Raw genomic sequence first — 17,551 nt, forward strand, 5'->3', positions numbered from 1 at the left:
AGGGGACGTATAATAGCCCTGGGAGAGTCCTGTCAACGAAGTATATATAGGGTTTAAGTCATTAAAGAGCCGATTGGGATTTTCTGGTAAGACACTCAATGGGAGCAGACCAAGAATTCTGTCAAAGAATGAGTGGCTTAAGCATGTTTGCTGTTCCACAGGAGTCCGATTTCCGTAGCGTGCATGATTGAGCTCCTACAGTAGATGATGGGCCCCTGGTGGGCTAGCATCACGAGGGATGTGTATGAGTATTTGAACTTGCGTACGTTTTCCGGGTGTGCGCCTCTGAGTCTGTGCATGTATTATGGTAAGAATGAATGAATGTGTGTGTGTGTGTGTGTGTGTGTGTGTGTGTGTGTGTGGTCATGCGCTAAGAAGCTACAGTATTTAAGCCAGGAGAGGGCAGGCCAGCCCCTAGGGGGGCTGTTGTACGGCAGACAGAGAGGACCAACATGCACAGTCAGAGGTAGGGGGACAAGCAGTGTTAATGTTATCATGTATTCGTGTGTCAAAGGAAAATAGCTTCAGAACTGACTAAATAATGTACGTGACTGGAAGGAATGTATCAAATATGATTCTGCAAGATCATTGTTGTCAAAAAAGATACTATTGTTCGAGAAGGCGTGCAAAGCTCTTCGGCAGCCGGTTGATAAGGTTCTACTTTGAACTGTCTTTGGTATTAATGGTCGCGACCGTCTTTTTGCTGTTATACATGTGCCTTTGTCACGCTGCGGGGCTCAGAGATGACTTCATTCATTCTTCACTTCAGTGAACCTCAAAGGGAAGAAGCCCAAGGTTCAAGGAAAACAAACGCGCGCCGTCTTATTGAAAGTACTTCAGAAGTTGTAGAAGTTGAAAGCTAATGGCTTTGTGAATTATGAATACTGACAAGGATTGCCAGCAGGGATAGCAGAGTGTGAGAGGGAGAGGGAGAGAGAAAGGGATAGAGAGAGAGAGAGAGAGAGAGAGAGAGAGAGAGAGAGAGAGAGAGAGAGAGAGAGAGAGAGAGAGAGAGAAACATTTGAATGCCATAACGAGGGAACACAAATTGCTTTGTCTCCATGCATTACACACTAATTATAGTCTTTATAAAACAAATACAACTTTTTCATTATGAAATAATGACGAGCTCAGCCATCACCAGGTTAACTGTCCCACCGACTGACCGTCGTCTTAGAATATGAATTCCTTATACGCCGCCCTCTGCCCTGCCCTCTAACCTTTCCTCATATTTCGGCAGCATGTGGCGAGCGTGTCTGCTCACGGTGACCTTGTGCGTCACCCTAACGGCAGGGCAGTTTCCACGAGAGTGTGTCACCCCCGAGGGCCTGCGGAGTGGCCAGTGCTGCCCGTCGCCCACGGGGGCAGTGGGCGACGAGTGTGGCTCCGCCGCCGGGCGGGGCCAGTGTGTGGCCATCACGGCCGACACCCGCCGCCACGGACCCCAGTACCCTCACGACGGACGCGACGACAGGGAGAGGTGGCCCGTGCGGTTCTTCAACAGAACGTGCCAGTGCAACGGGAACTTCAGCGGATCCAACTGTGGGCGCTGTCGACACGGGTGGACCGGCCCCGACTGTGACCAGAGGATCTCCGTGGGTAAGATGGCTGGCATCTTTAAACACTTTCACCCTGGAATCCCGATTTTTGGGCAAGGTTTTCAAAAAAACGATGTTAAAAAAACCCAACCTGAAAATCTTCTCGAATTGCAATAACAGCACACCTACAAGCTCACAAGCTTGTAGATGTGCTATTTTCGCTATTTGTCGTACAACAAAGGGCTTAAGTGGTTTCATTGGTGGTTTGAATGTACCATCCGAAATTGTCAAATTACCCTTTGCTGTTTTCTCACGCAACAAATAATGAGAGAAAAAACACTGAATCACCACTAATTGCTAGTACCATTTATTTCTCCTCTCTCTCTCTCTCTCTCTGCCTCCCTCCTTCTCCCTCTGCTTCCCTCCTTCTCCCTCTGCTTCCCTCCTCCTCTCCCCCCTCCCCCCCATCCTTCCGCCCCTCTCTCTTTCTCTCTAATGATCTCTCTAGTAAGGAGGAACGTGATGCAGATGAGTGCAGCTGAGAAGCAGGCCTTTGTGAATGCCTTGGACGAGGCTAAGAGGACTGTCCACCCTGATCTGGTCATCTGCACAAGACGGTACACATATGGCATACACACCTGCACAGATTTATAATTAAGGGCAGTCAATATTATGCCAGTCCATAAGGTTGAGTATATAGTATGAATGAAACGGTATCCTCTTTCTCTCCTGATCTAATTACATTTTGCCTGGCTCCAGCCTCTGAATCGCTAGTCACAACCCTTAAAAAATATGTTCAGTTGATTCAGGTCTGGTGACTCTATGGCAGCCTCGGTTCAAAATCTGATACCGCGGCTACGGCATATCAGTGCCATTTCAACTCGATGGCGTCAAACAACAAACATGGCTGCCCCCACTGTGGTAACCTGCGACCCTACCGATCTGGCTATTAAATCGCAGAAACGACATATCTTATCATGTTTGTTTGCATGCTAGTAGCGCTCGTTGACCGTGTTTGTTTGGTTAGCAACCAGGTTAGCCACATTGACAACGACGTCATCTGCTTCGATACTATTGTGATTGGTTGGTGTGAACCAATCGCCGAAGACTGCCGCTTCGGCAACGCCCACCCCAGAAACTGGTGCTGTGGGAAGGGGCTTTCAGTCTGAATAATGAAGTGAAACGAAATGAAATTTGTGTCAGGCTGTATGAAATTGGTATACCAACCTGAAAATGTATTTTGCTGAAGCTACTGTAGTATACTTTCTATTTCGCTTCATGACGAATATAGTGACAATAGCAGATGTACACGATCACAACACGTCACGATCACAAAACTTTGACAATTGTTTAAAATGAATGAATTCATATTGGGACTCTGGATTGAAAGGGGTTAAAGACAGACAACACTCAAAAGGAAAATAACAAATGACCGTTTGTGGTTTAAATTGGAACAAACTATATTTATGCAGTACAAATCAGTCAGCTCAAATTAATGAAGATGGACTGGATTTCGACTGTGGCCTGAAAAACAGAAAGGATTGAGGAGAGGAAACGAGGACAGAACAGAAGTGTGATGCATACAGTATGTGGATGGGGGGCGGGCGGGTGGGGTGGGGGGGGGAAAAGAACAAACAATGCCAGATGGTAGAGGAAGTGTGTGGAGGAAAAGAAACAACAACAATCACGGTGCAAAAGGTTTTTGCACACCAGGGGAGAGACGAATAAATCATATAGGAAAGTATTTAGCATGTAGACTATTCATATAGTTCATGCGTTATTCATACAAGTTGATGCCATTATTCATGGTGAATATTGACCTCATTCTGACTGGGCTAAAATTGCGTTGTGTGGGCTTGTAAGTCACCCATTTCCACCAGCATTTCGCCCCATACAGTTGGAGGCCATCAATATTGTCCTTTTCTTTTTGAGGTTTGCGTGATCTGCGCAAAACCCCTTTTGGTGTTTTAAACATTATGTTATAATTTAGCTATTGAAAAATAGCAGATCTACAAGCTCATAGCGCGCCACCGAGTGGCGCGCTACGAGCTTGTAGGTCTGCTATTTTTGAAAAATCGTGAAAATATTTATTTCAGAAAACTGGAGGATTTAGAAGGATTTTTTAAAATTTTGAGGTCAGGTCTAAATGGGTCAAATGATAAGGGACCATATCGGTGGCACCCAACTGTAAGTCACCCATTTCCACCAGCTTTTCGCCCCATATTAGGGATGCAGGTGTACAGTATAACTTTACTGCTGCATGATGTCATCGTCCCCAGGTACCAGGAAATTCTGGGCCCCGATGGAAACACGCCGCAGTTTGAGAACATCACCATTTACAACTACTTCGTCTGGACCCACTACTACTCTGTGAGCAAGACCTACCTCGGGCCGGGCCAGGCCAGCTTCGGTGGAGTGGACTTCTCCCACGAGGGACCGGGCTTCGTCACGTGGCACCGCTTCCACCTGCTGCAGCTTGAACGAGACATGCAGGTACTGTGGGGTGGAAGGAAGAGAGAGGGAGGGACAGGGGAGGGGAGAGAGAGAGAGAGAGAGAGAGAGGGAGAGAGAGCGCGTGGATTAAAATCTCATGACTGAAATGTTTGTATGAGCAAGTTCCTAATGCGTGATTTGTGAAACAGTGTGAAACGACTCCCCCATACTAGCGATGTGTTCCCTAAACAAGTAACACGCTATATGTCAAATTATGACGTTTTAGTAATATTGTCCCTGCTGTTCTACATACTGCCAACCAGGTGAAGAAATCACAGATTAACAGTGCGCTTGAACAGCGGGCGAGCATCGGCCGACACAGCGCCTAATCGCCCACGGTATCGGCCGAAAAGATGAATTATTTTTTATCTTTTCGGGCGACGTTCCTCCACCCACTTTTCGACTATCGGCCGTTCGCCTGCTATCGGCGGTAGTTGCCGGGTCCCATAAAATTCGTCTGGCCTTCGCCCACTGTTAAAACGTGCTGTGAGGCATTAACCATTGCTTTTATATGAAATATCCCAGACCCTGCGTTCTATGGGAGATGCTTCTGAACATATTGCTAATTTGACCACTTCAAATGCTCTAATCTTAAAGTAATAACCAAAAATAGCCCATGCATGTTTGTACAAGCGACATTGAGAGCTTGTAGATCGGCTATTTTCTCTGCCATGCTCAACACGCTTCCATGGAAGACATGTTGGGTTCAATGCGATCAAAATGACAGAGAGATAGAGAAAAGTCTTCCCTAAATCCCTTCTCTTAAATAAAACAGCGTGGGGAGGAGGAATAATAGGGACGTTAGGGAGGCTTTTGGAGCAATAGTGTGATGGGAGATGGGGGAGAAAATCAAGGTCAAAGGCATGATGTGAAAACAGATAGGGTGATAAAGAAGACGAGATGAGATGAGTGACAGTGTAGATCACTTATAATACAGGATCATATATCACACAGTAAAGTATAGGATAATTTAGGGGAAATACATTAAAACAATTTACCGTACCTACAACATTTGCCTATAATGACATGACCAAAATGATGATGCCATGCATGTTGAAAGTTAAAGCAATAAACCACAAGATTAGATTTTTAGATTAGAATCCACGGTAAGCAAGGACCTCGCGTGGCTTATTGCTTTTCTAAAACGGTTACAAACATATAGCAATATTAACCTAATACAACTATTACATTCACAAAAGTAGCTACGCTTTGCGCCCACCAGAGCGAGCCACACACATGCTCTGCAAGTAGGCTATGTGACAGGATAATAGCGCTTGATGTCCCTACGGGGCTGCCTGGAGCCACACATTCACAGTCATATGAGTGCGGGCGGTGCTTACACGCCCGCACGGCCAGCGTGTGTTGGGAAATCAAGTGCTCCCCTTCCCCAGTTCATCTGGGAATGATATAAAGTGATTGAAGGTGTGGATTATCGGTGAGATTTACAACGGTCACGTGACGGTAACCAGCCAATCAGAATCAAGTATTGGGACTAACCGTTTTAGAAAGTTAGTTCGCTTCTAGGTTTCGCTTTAACATTACTGCTTTTACTATCATTATTACTCTTATATTTCCATCCACCGATCCATCCATCATAATATACACACAGACATACTGTAGCTTTTCCTCTCACCCTCCATCCATACAGGACATGTTGGGGGACCCGACCTTCGCGCTGCCCTACTGGAACTTTGCCATCGGGGGCAGCGAGTGCGACATCTGCACCGATGACCTGCTGGGAGCCAGGAGCAGCTTTGACATGAACTCCCTCAGCACCAACTCTGTCTTCTCCCAGTGGAGGGTCATCTGTGAGAGTGTGGAGGACTACGACACCCTGGGCACCATCTGCAACAGTGAGGACAACAGGCTTTATGCACACACACACACACACGTCATGTTTGGAAAGAACTTAGGCCCCTTCCCTACTTACTGATGGTACTGATGAAGACTCTGTTCTGTTCCATTCTGGTCAAACAGAGTCAGGGTGCTGCTATTGTGCATTTTGGCTCACTGGAAACACTCTGCTACACCAGTGGGTCTCAAAGTGTCCTTGAGTGTTTCCAAATGGCCCAATGTGGAACCAATGTACACTAAATGGAACAGAGCCTTAATTAGTATAATCGGTAACACCTATGAAGGAAGTAGGGAAGGGGCCTGAAAGTAGGAAGAATTATGCTGTGTGAAATAGATCCTATTGCTCTATGTGCACGCACACGCACACACAAAAACAAATACAACCAACTAAGCACAGAAACACACACAAGCATGTGCGGTTGTGTGTGTGTGTTCTGATAATGTTGTTCTAACTGCATCAGAAAGGCGGGCGAATAGCACATAAAGAGAGCACGCAGTACATAAAGTACTATAGTCAATGACTCACAGCTGTTGTGGGGCCCTTGATATTGCGTGAAATAACTGTGTTTAGAGATGATTCCGCTAGCTTAACAGCATCTTACATAAGGTATGCATCTGAACTTAGTGCCATTTCGAAAGTTCCAGTGCAGTGAAACCCATAGGGCTGACATTGAGAACTTTCTTTTCCCATTATGCAACACACATTGGAACACTAATGGGGTGGCGTGGCTCAGGGGTAGAGTGGCTGGATGGTAACCGCAAGGTTGCCAGTTTCGAACCCGGGCTCCCCCAGAGTTAGTGTCGAAGTGTCCTTGAGCAAGACTCTGAACCCCTAATTGCTCCTGATGTGCTGGTTGGTGCCTTGCATGGTTTCCGCCGCCATCGGTGAATAAATGTTTGCGTGAATGGGTGAATGTAAATACACAGTCTATGTAAAGCGCCTTGGATAAAGGCGCTATATAAATTTACCATTTTACATTGTCACAAGGTTGCACTAGTTAACGCTTCTGTACTGGAATAATGGAAAGAATTACAATTTAGCCGATTAGACTCTATAGAGTCTATAGGAAGGTTTGTAAATCACAGTACAGTAAACAACGTCATGAGATTTCCAGTTTGCACGATGAACATTGTTTCCTTACGTACTACTGTAGTACTAAATACTCAGGAATGTTAATACTCTTAAGCCATAGTGTGCCACCGATGATCCTTAGCGAACTGTTAGTATATTGTATAGGGGGAACCACCGGGTTAATTCCACGCTACTAGTTAGAGCATGTGAGTAGTGAACAACACGTCAGTGGTCTGGTCTATCTTTTTAATCCTCTTAGAGATTCATGTCATGACTGAGGTGGTGGTATTTCTTTCTGTTACAAACCAGATTTCCTTAAATGGGCGAGGGGGTTGCTTAATTTGGGCATATGCCTGTTAAAAGAAGGAATCTCTCAGTCTACTGGCGCCTTTGATCTAAGTGCATAATCTTCAAAGCAGACTGTCATACAACTTGGTTATGTTACCCACTGTAGTGTGTGTTTGTGCGCGTGCGTGTGTGTATGTGTGTGTGTGCACGCGTGCCGTGCATGCGTGTGTGCGTTCGTGCGCGCATGTCCATGTGTATGCATACTGTATTCGTGCGTGCGCACTCGTGTGTAAGAGTACAGCTACTAAATGAGCACAAGAATAAAAGAGTTGTGTTCGTGGCTTACATAATTACCACTCAGAAGTCAGAATTGTTTTTAAATAAATAATTTAGAAGGAAGCTCCTATTTAGGACATCTTCCAAACGATTGTTAGAATGTTTCAAGTTTCAAAAAGTTGAGAGAGAGAGAAAAAATAAAGCTATTAAAAAGTGCATGTTCTCCCCGTGTCCCCTAGGGGTACCCTCACAAAAAACATGCAGTAATCCTGGTCTCTAAACTACCTCCCCCTGGCCAGCCGGGGCGCCTGATGGAGGGGAAAGGAACTGGTCGGAATAACGTGTTCCTTCCACGCACTACGTCCGGCCGGCGAAATTGCCCCCTGTCAGGTGAAAAGAAGCAGCTTGGACTCCTCATGCATAGAAGGTAGCATGGTCAGTCCGCTGCACCCCCAGGTTGGCAGAGGAAGTGTAGCGCCCAGGATTACATTAGATAATTGACACTGGGTGAAAAAAATGGGTTGCAAAATCGTGGGATAAAGATTTTGATTTGTTTTTAAAGGGGAAAAGAAGCTATTAAAAAGTGCAGATAAGAGTAATTATTTTTTATTTCACAGCACCGGTACTGTAACCTGACTCCGCCAGATGGGGCAGCAGAGAGTACACTGTGTTCCCCCCTCCTACTCCCATCTGGGAACTCTCAGGCAGACTTGATGCCCGGCCACAAAACGGCCTGGCCAATCAGCAGCAGCTAGAGGCGGGATCAAGGCAGCACTGTGTATGCCTTGATACAGGAGGGGGGAACCCAGTGTACTCTCTGCTGCCCCATCTGGCGGAGTCAGGTTACCGGTACTGTACAACAGTAAGTAAAAGTATCAATACTGCAATATAGAAATACTGGAAGTACTCATTATGCAGAATGTCTAGTTTCAAGTTTTCAAATGTATAAAAAGAATCTTTTGAAAAGCGTCTATTTTCAAATGGCCGAAATATAGATGGGGCTTAAGTGGTTAATGAAAGTTTTTTAATAATAATCCAAAACTAGTAACTGAAGTTTTCAAATAATTTGTAGTAGACTAAAAGTACAACATTTGCCTCTGAGATGCAAATCCTTGAATATGTATTCTTTCAGAGCGAACATTTTAAACTCAAATCTTTGCTTCTGGGGGGAGTCCCTGGAACAAAAACTTTTTCTGAAAACTTTCATGATTTAGAAGACATTAAGTAGAATGTGGTCTCAGACCAAAATGGGTCAATGGCTGACCTTGGGCTGTATGTCTCAGGCACAGAGAGCAGCGTGATCAGGAGGAACCCAGCGGGCAACGTGGAGCGGCCCATGGTGCAGCGGCTGCCTGAGCCCCAGGACGTGGTGGACTGTCTGGAGCTCAATGCCTTCGACACCGCCCCGTACTACTCCACCTCCTCCGAGAGCTTCAGGAACACCATCGAAGGTGCAGGGGGCGGCTTTACGTCTGCGTGCAGTAAAACTAAACAAAAGATCCTTGAACTCGAGAGTGTACAAACATAGAGGGCTGTCGCGAATCGCGATTACAAATTTAAAGATGGAGTGCCGTGATTTTTGTACTTTTTCTGTTTTGTATGCCGTCTATGGAGTCAACATTACTCTAATAGACCCCCAGGTGTGGTTAGAATATTGAAACGTCTTCCCTGTGTATTTGTTTTTGTTTCTTCCTGAAAGCTGAAAGCCTTTTGAGTCAAAAGGCCCAATCGAAATGACAGTGATATAGTGACAATATCAACAACAGCTTCAGTTAAGGTGGATCACCACCCATGGCCACAAATCAGGCATACTTAATGAACTGGTGGTGTGGCCACATAATAACATCATTTAACACTTTCTGAACACTTTTGAAAAAAAATCTTTCTCCTAGTATAATCATAGTACCTGATGATCAAGTTTTAGGGGGATCACGTCACTCCATCTTTAAGTTGACCATTAATTGTCACAAATAATTGCGATTCACAATTTAGTTTTCCATTTAGGCTTCGTAATCCTAAATTGCACAGGGCATATATATGATATATAACTTAAATATACAAAGAAATCAGTGACACATTTAATTTCTTTTCTTTCCAAATAATTTACAAAATAGCGTAAATAGTTGATCAACAAGCTTGTCACAAAGTGATGTGCTGCAAGCTTGTAGATCTGCGATTAGGCGATTATGTAAAAATTGTAACAGGCCTACAAATATAAGGGTCCATTTGTTACATTTTGTACACTCTCGAATTACAAATGTAAAAACTCTTGACTATCCTTCTTGCCAAAGACACTCCGGCTGGGGTTCTGGTAAGGATAAATAAACATACAGTAGGCACACCTGTGTGACCTGGTTGCAAATTGAATGATACCCTCTCACCATACAGAATACACTTAAATAGATGGGCATGTATTCAAAATACATGTCTTCGAAATACGTATTTTCTGTATTTAAAAAAACAAAAAAAATATTTTAAAATACAAAAAAAAGGATTTAAAATACATGTATTTCAAATACATGCCCATCTCTGAATACACATGGTTAGAGAAAACCTTATATGACTAGCTTGGCTGTTACTCCCATGATCTTCTAGGATATAGCGCCCCCCAGGGGACGTATGACCCTGTGGTGCGTAGTCTCCACAACCTGGCCCACCTCTTCCTGAACGGGACGGGTGGACAGACCCACCTCTCCCCCAACGATCCCATCTTCGTGCTGCTGCACACCTTCACAGACGCAATCTTTGACGAGTGGCTCAGCCGACACAGACCAGGTACGCGCATACGCACGTACCGAGACATTACACCGTTTGTTTGTATACCTAATGTACACACACAAACACACAGGGACACACAAAACATGGATAAGAAAAAGACACACTTACACACCTGAGACTGCAGTGTAAACCATGTTTCTGCTTTGTTCGTCTTCTCCAGGCGAGGCAGAGTACCCTGAGGAGAATGCTCCTATCGGTCACAACAGCAGGTTCAACATGGTTCCCTTCTGGCCTCCAGTCAGCAATGCTGAGATGTTTGTCGCTGCCCCAGACAACCTGGGATACTCGTACGAGGTCGTGTGGCCTAGTGAGTCTGAGTCGCACACGCCCGCACACGCACACGCACACGCACACACACACACACACACACACACACACACACACACACACACACACACACACACACACACACACACACACACACACACACAGTTACTGTGATTAGCCTTGCACCACCAGTGACTGGAATGGCACAGGACATATCAGCCACAGCTTTAGGTACAGTGACACTTGTGGGCACAGAAAATAGCACCTCCTCCACACTTGACATGCTTCCTATGGCAGCCGCAGAGCAGTATTTTGAGAGAGTTGTTAAGACAATCCTGCGAGTGTGTGTGCGTGCGTGCGTGCGTGCGTGCGTGCGTGCGTGTGTGCGTGCGTGCGTAATCCATGCAACATGGACACAGACAACTCCCAAACTTGCTGTGACTTTTGTAACATAGTTATTCGAAGGCAAGCCAGAGTGTGTTATCAGAAGCAGAATTATTCTTATTGTTGGCTAGGTAGGTTTATGTTTGTACACTTTTACACTGAATAATGACAGTAAGAAACTATACAAAATACCATAGAAGGATATGAAACAATAATGTGAATCATTGCATTACCTTCCACTGCACAGAAGGAAGGTAGTCTAAACATGAGAGGCTCTATCTTGCCTATGATGCCTAAACCTACTAGCCATATTTTACTATTTTGAAAAACATTTTAAAATAGTTCAACTAGCCGATTTTGAAGATACTACAAATTGGCTAAAACGTTTAGGGATAAGATAGGGCCCGAGCTGTTCGGATTAATATCGTACCTCCATGATAATATCCTAATATCCTACCTCCATGATAAACACTTTTCCACTATTCCCATCATCCAGAGGGATGTCTTGACAACGTAACTAAACACATCCTCATGTACAGCCATTGGCCTGCTGTGCTGTTTGCATTCCTGTCTAATAAAGCAATCAATCAATCAATCAATCCTTCACAGCCCGTGCTTTCACCGTGTCTGAGATCATCACCATAGGAATCGTGGCCGCGGTGCTGGTTGTGGCAATAATCGGCGCCGTCATCGCCTGTGCCGTGCGCGCTCACTCCTACCGCTCCGCCGAGGCCCTGGAACCGCTGCTGGGGGAGACCTTCCGACGCTACGACGAGGACGAGCGGCGGCTGGACAAATCACAATCTGTGGTCTAGTTGGACGCCTTTCCATCCCACTGGAAAGGCCTTAAACCTCTTAATGCATTTGGTGTTTTGTTTTTATTATTCTTCTAATAAAGTTTTACTGGTTTTGAACCAAATGCCTGGGTGGCCGTGGGAGTGAGATCTTTATAAAGCAGTGGTTCCCAAAGTGGGGTCCGGGGACCCCCAGGGGTACTTCTGGGAGTCCCCAGCTAAATGGTAGTTAGGAACCAAATGTACCATTATGGGTCTGTAACTCTGAGAGTGTACAAATGGAACCAAACGGACCCTAATGGGTCCTAATTGTACACTCTCAGAGTTAAATTAACTTTGATAAATTGGGGTCAATGCCATTAAATGGGGGTCTGTAGACTAATATTCATGTCAAACTGGGGGTCCTTGAAATTAAACGGGTTGAGAACCACTGTTATTAAGGACTGACTGGTAGAGTGGAGCACATATATTAGCCAGGCTCTGCTCACAATGGATGGATGGCTTGGCTTTGTGAGGCTATCAAACAACTGACATTTCAAATGTGAAATGTCAGTGATGTGGCACAGACTTTCCTAATGTTACGATGGTTTGCCATTTAAAAAAAGGAATTACATGTCAACTGTAAGCATAATGAGGTACCGTTTAGTATTTTAATTTCAGCATAGGCTAGCAATCAACATTAACACCTCAACAACGAAATAAACTGCTCAGTAATGTGTAATAAACATTGCGTATTATATTAATGGGAGATTATTAACAGGCAAATGCACTGTTGTTATTACATGCAATGAAATTAAGAAGCAAAATTCAGGTTTTTTGAACTGTTCACAGAGTGAGTAGACAGAAATGGTGCCATCCTATAATGAGCGATAGTGAGGACCAATTATTTGCAGATGGGTGAAGTGGTCCTTTAACATTTAACAGCGATATATACGGTATATAGCCATGTCTACCAAGGTTACTGCATTTATTATTAGTATTATTATTAGTATTCGTTCTGAAAATGTAGCTGACAAGTAACAACTAAATGTTATTGTCAAAAAAAAATCACTTTTAATAGAGAAAAACATATAGGCATTAGGCAACCGCAACCCTGGTCCGTTGTTTTGTTCTTCCATGCTACTGATGAGTCTGACTTGGTTACTGCATACATGTGGGTGACACACAGACTACACCATGGTTCTCAAAGTGGCGTCTGGGGACCCCCAGGGGTCCTTGAGGGAGTTCCAGGGGGTCCCCAACTAAATGATAGTTTGGAACGAAATGGGCCCTTGTGGGTCTGTAACTCTGAGAGTGTACACTCTTAGAGTTAGATTAACATTGATTTTACGATATAAATTGGGGTCTCAGAGATAGAAAATGCCATTAAATGGGGGGTCCGTAGCCTAATGCATGTCAAACTGGGGGTCCTTGAAATTAAAATGGTTGAGAATCACTGCTAGAGCCGTAAAAACTTCTCTTATGGGGGTCCTTGGCATATCATTTAAAATCGGGGTCCACAGGCTAATGAGTGTCAATTTGGGGGTCCTTGAGATGAAAAAGTTTGAGAACCACTGCAATAGGCAACCCTGGTCCTTTGTTTTGTTCTCCAATGCTATTGATGAGTCTGACTTGGTTTCTGCATACACGTGGGTGAGACACACACTACACACATTGGTAAGAAGACAAGCCAACTTCTTACTGTAATAGAGGACTGAGTGCCCCCATGTGGATGTAACGTGTTACTGCTAAGAGAAATGCCTTCTTCCAAGACTTGAGTTATATTAAATCTAGGCCAAAATATAATTATGCGTCATGGGGCATCCCTGACGTGCCAATTTAACAGTCCCTCTCCGACACCAACAAGACTGTGATGAGCTAAGTAGTTTCAGTGAGGTTATGGGCTACTGTAAGTTTACAGCTAACTTTACCGTTAGAGAGATTTGACAGTAAAGAGCTGTTTCAGCAAAAGCCTACTAACACCCATAGTCCCACACACACATTTTGTACTTAAGTAAGTACTTAAGTATACTGCAGCATTGAAAAACTACTTGAGTAGAAGTACAAAAGTATTGGTATCAGAATGTACTTCTGCAGAATGTCTCATTTAAAGTTTTCAAATGTATAAAAACACATCTACAAGCTCACAATGTATACAGGGCTAATGTATGTTTTCCAATAGCACAAACTTTGGCATGCTACTAGTCCTACATACTTACACCTAGAAACCCCATTCAAACCTATTTAGGTTCATGTTTACGGTGTACGGTGGACATGTTTGCCTGAAAAGAAATCTTTGAAATGTTTCATAGTTTTAGAAATATAGTGCTTTCAAATTTGAGAAATGTATAATGGGGCTCAATGGCAGCTCTATGGCACGTCAACAAATTACTTTCACCTAGAAACTCTATTCACACATTTTATAATTCAGCTTACTGTGGAGACACATGCTGGAACTTTTTACTTTGAAATGATTTGTAGTTTCTGAGTTATTTAACCTAAACGCCCAATGCATTCTCAATGGCAATAGCACAAACTTTGGCATGCTACTAGTCCTACATACTTACACCTATAGAAACCCCATTCAAACCTATTTAGGTTCATCTTACAGTGGACATGTTTGCCTGAAATGGAATCTTTGAAATGTTTCAAAGTTTTAGAAATATAGTGCTTTCAAATTTGATAAATGTATAATGGGGCTCAATGGCACGAAAAAATCACTTTCACCTAGAAACTCCATTCACACATTTTATAATTCAGCTTACTGTGAAGACAAATGCTGGAACTTTTTACTTTGAAATGATTTGTAGTTTCTGAGTTATTTAACTTAAACGCCCAATGCATTCTCAATGGCAATAGCACAAACTTTGGCATGCTACTAGTCCTACAATGTAGGACTTTCCCTGGACCTTCTAGCTGCTAGAAGGTCCAGGGAAAGGCCTACATACTCTCCAAGAGTTGGGAAAGAACATATCAAGAGAGTGGAGTGGTAGGCCCTTGGATTGACCAGTGGATGCAATGTACCCCACTTTGAGGTGTCACGTTTTAGGCCTAGATTTAGGGTAGGATTGAACCAGTCGCACTGTAGCCATACAAAGGCCTATAAGGGTTCCCAGATTGTAAAATGTTGTTCCTCCATCTTGGGAGAGTATGTAGGCCTTTCACTGGACCTCCTAGCCACTAAGATGACCACAGGCCCACCACTTAAAGACCACATGTTAGGGTGCCCAAATCTGAAGTTAGGTGGTCAAATTACCTGAAACTGAAGCAATTCAGTAAAGGTCAACGCTTCCTCATGGGGTCATTTTAGGGCCTAGAACCTCCAGTAAAGGGTAAAATACTCTTCTTGGTTGTGGGAACAACATATCCAACGATGAGGACCCAGTGCCCAAATATGTCCCCCTTGCAACTGTTTCAACTTTGGGTCAGCCTACATGTAAAAGTGCCCAAAGTTGAAGTTCAACTTCAGCTACCCAGTACCCAAGGTTGAAGCCCTTCAACTTTGGGCAGATCTACAAGCTCGTAGTGCGGCACCGAGTGCCACGCTACGAGCTTGTAGATCTGCTATTTTTCAGTGGGGTACATTTAATCACTGGTCCTGGGTCAATCCAAGGGCCTACCACTCCACTCTCTTGATATGTTGTTCCCCAACTCTTGGAGAGTATTTAGGCCTTTTACTGGAGGTCCCAGCCCCTAAAATGACCCAGGAGGAAGTGTTGACCTTTACTGAATTGCTTCAGTTTGAGTTCATTTGAGCACCTAAATTCAGATTTGGGCACCGTAGCATGTGGTTTTTAAGTGGTGGGCCTCAGGTCATCCTAGGGGCTAGAACAGGGGTGCCCACACTTTTATGACGTGAGATCTACTTTCAAAATGACCAGCTCAACAAGATCTACCCACTGAAAAAATAAGTGTACCATTGCTGAAAATAGTTTAAATATATAATGTACCTGGGGGGGCTTTGGAATAGGGAGAAAATATGACAGGCAGTTTGCTGTCATATGTACTCCCCGTATTTAACTTAAACGCCCAATGCGTTCACTTTTTTTTATATGATGTTTTATTGGGTTTTTTCCATTTTTGAGTGGTGTAAACCACTCCTACGACTGGCTTTGTTAGTATACGAGTCTGTCTGTCTGTGCTCAAAAAATGAGCATGGTTGCTACGGTCAACCAGTTCACCCGGGTGTGATTTCATTACCTCAGACATTACGTCAGACCACAGCTGATCAGGCTATATAAGACCTTACACCACTCAGTTCAAACAGGCTTTTAGTGTGTGCGCAACACAAAATTTTGAGTGTTTGTGTTAACACAAACATTTTGAGTGTTTGTTGTTACATAAATTTAAGATAAGGGAAGACTCAAAGACCAATTGTTGCATATAAAATGCAGAAGGGACAATTAATGATTTACTAATGATAAAAATCACACCCGTGTGAACTGAGTGGTGTAAGGTCTGTCTGACGTAATGAAATCATGTCTGACGTAATGAAATCACACCCGGGTGTGATTTCATTACCTGGCTTTGTTTGTGCAGAAAAAATGAGCATGGTTGCTATGTTCACCCTGTTCACCCGGGTGTGATTTCATTACGTCATTACAACAGGGTGAACATAGCAACCATGCTCATTTTTTCTGCACAAAAAAGCCAGTTGTAGGAGTGGTTTACACCACTCAAAAATACTTTTGAAAAGTAATCAGAGTACAAATAAATACTCAGCACCACAAATCTAGGCAGAGAGCCTCTAACAATTGGCAAAAATGGTTATTAAACCATTTAGATGATAAAGTTAATAATTAGCTTTAACAGGAATACTTTTAAGAGAAAGATCAATATCCAAATGTTACCTTAAGCAGGAAATACTCTTTAGAAAAATACCTTTAAATACCCAATAGAAAAGATGAGACTACCAGGAAGAATGATTGTCCAGTCAGAGCTTATGGTTTTGTCGAAGTTAATAATTAGCTTTAACAGGAATACTTTTAAGAGAAAGATCAATATCCAAATGTTACCTTAAGCAGGAAATACTCTTTAGAAAAATACCTTTAAATACCCAATAGAAAAGATGAGACTACCAGGAAGAATGATTGTCCAGTCAGAGCTTATGGTTTTGTCGATTCATTTTCAGTTCGGAGAGAGCACAGAACAGATCCCACATACAGCCAAATTACAAAATGTCTCTCTGCCGTGCCACAAAATGGACACGGTATATATAACATTTTAATCAGATGAATACGCTACACAGAGCAACGTGTCAAACAACCAAAGGATGATTCACTGTCACTTCCTATCTAAACCAGGAAACATAATGTATGGGATATGTAGTTAATCAAGTAAATGTAGTTCATAATTCAAAGTTAAAGCCCACCAGCTAACGTAACTAGGAGACAACTTGTCTGCTCTGGCAAAGCACCAAGGCCGAAAAACAGGGTGTTTTCCACAGACACGCAGACAATCGGGAAACAACAATTCTTTATCTTACTCGCTGACTGGGGGAGAATTAATACTTATCTAAACACTGGGCTAGGGGAGAAGTGAAAACCGAAATCAGTGGGACAGTGTGACCTGAGGCACATGGCAAATACATGGGCATGGGGCATAATTATGCAGGGCATGAGATTTAAGTCATTGGAAACATGTAAACTTCCATCCACAAAATAACAGATCTACAACAATTCAAATTTATCCATCATTTGTGTTAACACAAACATTGCGAAAACACAAACATTGAAGACGACGGTGGGGACGCGAATTCTGATTGGCCAGAATGTGATGATGTATGATGATGTACGATGATAAGAGCGCCCCTCACTTCACACAGGTGT

The 17,551-nt window shown here is 43.6% G+C and overlaps 1 protein-coding gene across 2 annotated transcripts; it reads left to right on the forward strand.

Annotated features, from left to right (window-relative positions):
• The first annotated feature begins 427 nt into the window (after positions 1-427).
• Positions 428-11,873, forward strand: LOC306921403 (5,6-dihydroxyindole-2-carboxylic acid oxidase-like). Of its 2 annotated transcripts, none has more exons than XM_079498524.1 (9): positions 428-466; positions 1,241-1,599; positions 2,047-2,155; positions 3,818-4,031; positions 5,680-5,884; positions 8,805-8,972; positions 10,117-10,296; positions 10,460-10,606; positions 11,560-11,873. In XM_079498524.1, the coding sequence occupies exons 1-9, from the start codon at positions 453-455 to the stop codon at positions 11,763-11,765; spliced, it is 1,602 nt and encodes a 533-aa protein (XP_079354650.1). In that variant the 5' UTR covers positions 428-452; the 3' UTR covers positions 11,766-11,873. The 2 variants fall into 2 exon arrangements, with proteins under 2 accessions (XP_079354650.1, XP_079354651.1); XM_079498525.1 differs by lacking the exon at positions 428-466 and adding an exon at positions 516-543.
• Positions 11,874-17,551: the final 5,678 nt, after the last annotated feature.

This window comes from Electrona antarctica (assembly GCF_951216825.1).
Source record: "Electrona antarctica genome assembly, chromosome: 4".
Lineage (NCBI taxonomy): Eukaryota > Metazoa > Chordata > Actinopteri > Myctophiformes > Myctophidae > Electrona > Electrona antarctica.

What these genes read in the sequence shown, in the direction of transcription:
- LOC306921403 (XM_079498524.1), top strand. An exon ending in TGACCAGAGGATCTCCGTGG is followed by an intron (nt 1,600 to 2,046) that starts GTAAGATGGCTG and finishes TGATCTCTCTAG; the next exon opens with TAAGGAGGAACGTGATGCAG. An exon ending in AGCTTGAACGAGACATGCAG is followed by an intron (nt 4,032 to 5,679) that starts GTACTGTGGGGT and finishes CCATCCATACAG; the next exon opens with GACATGTTGGGGGACCCGAC.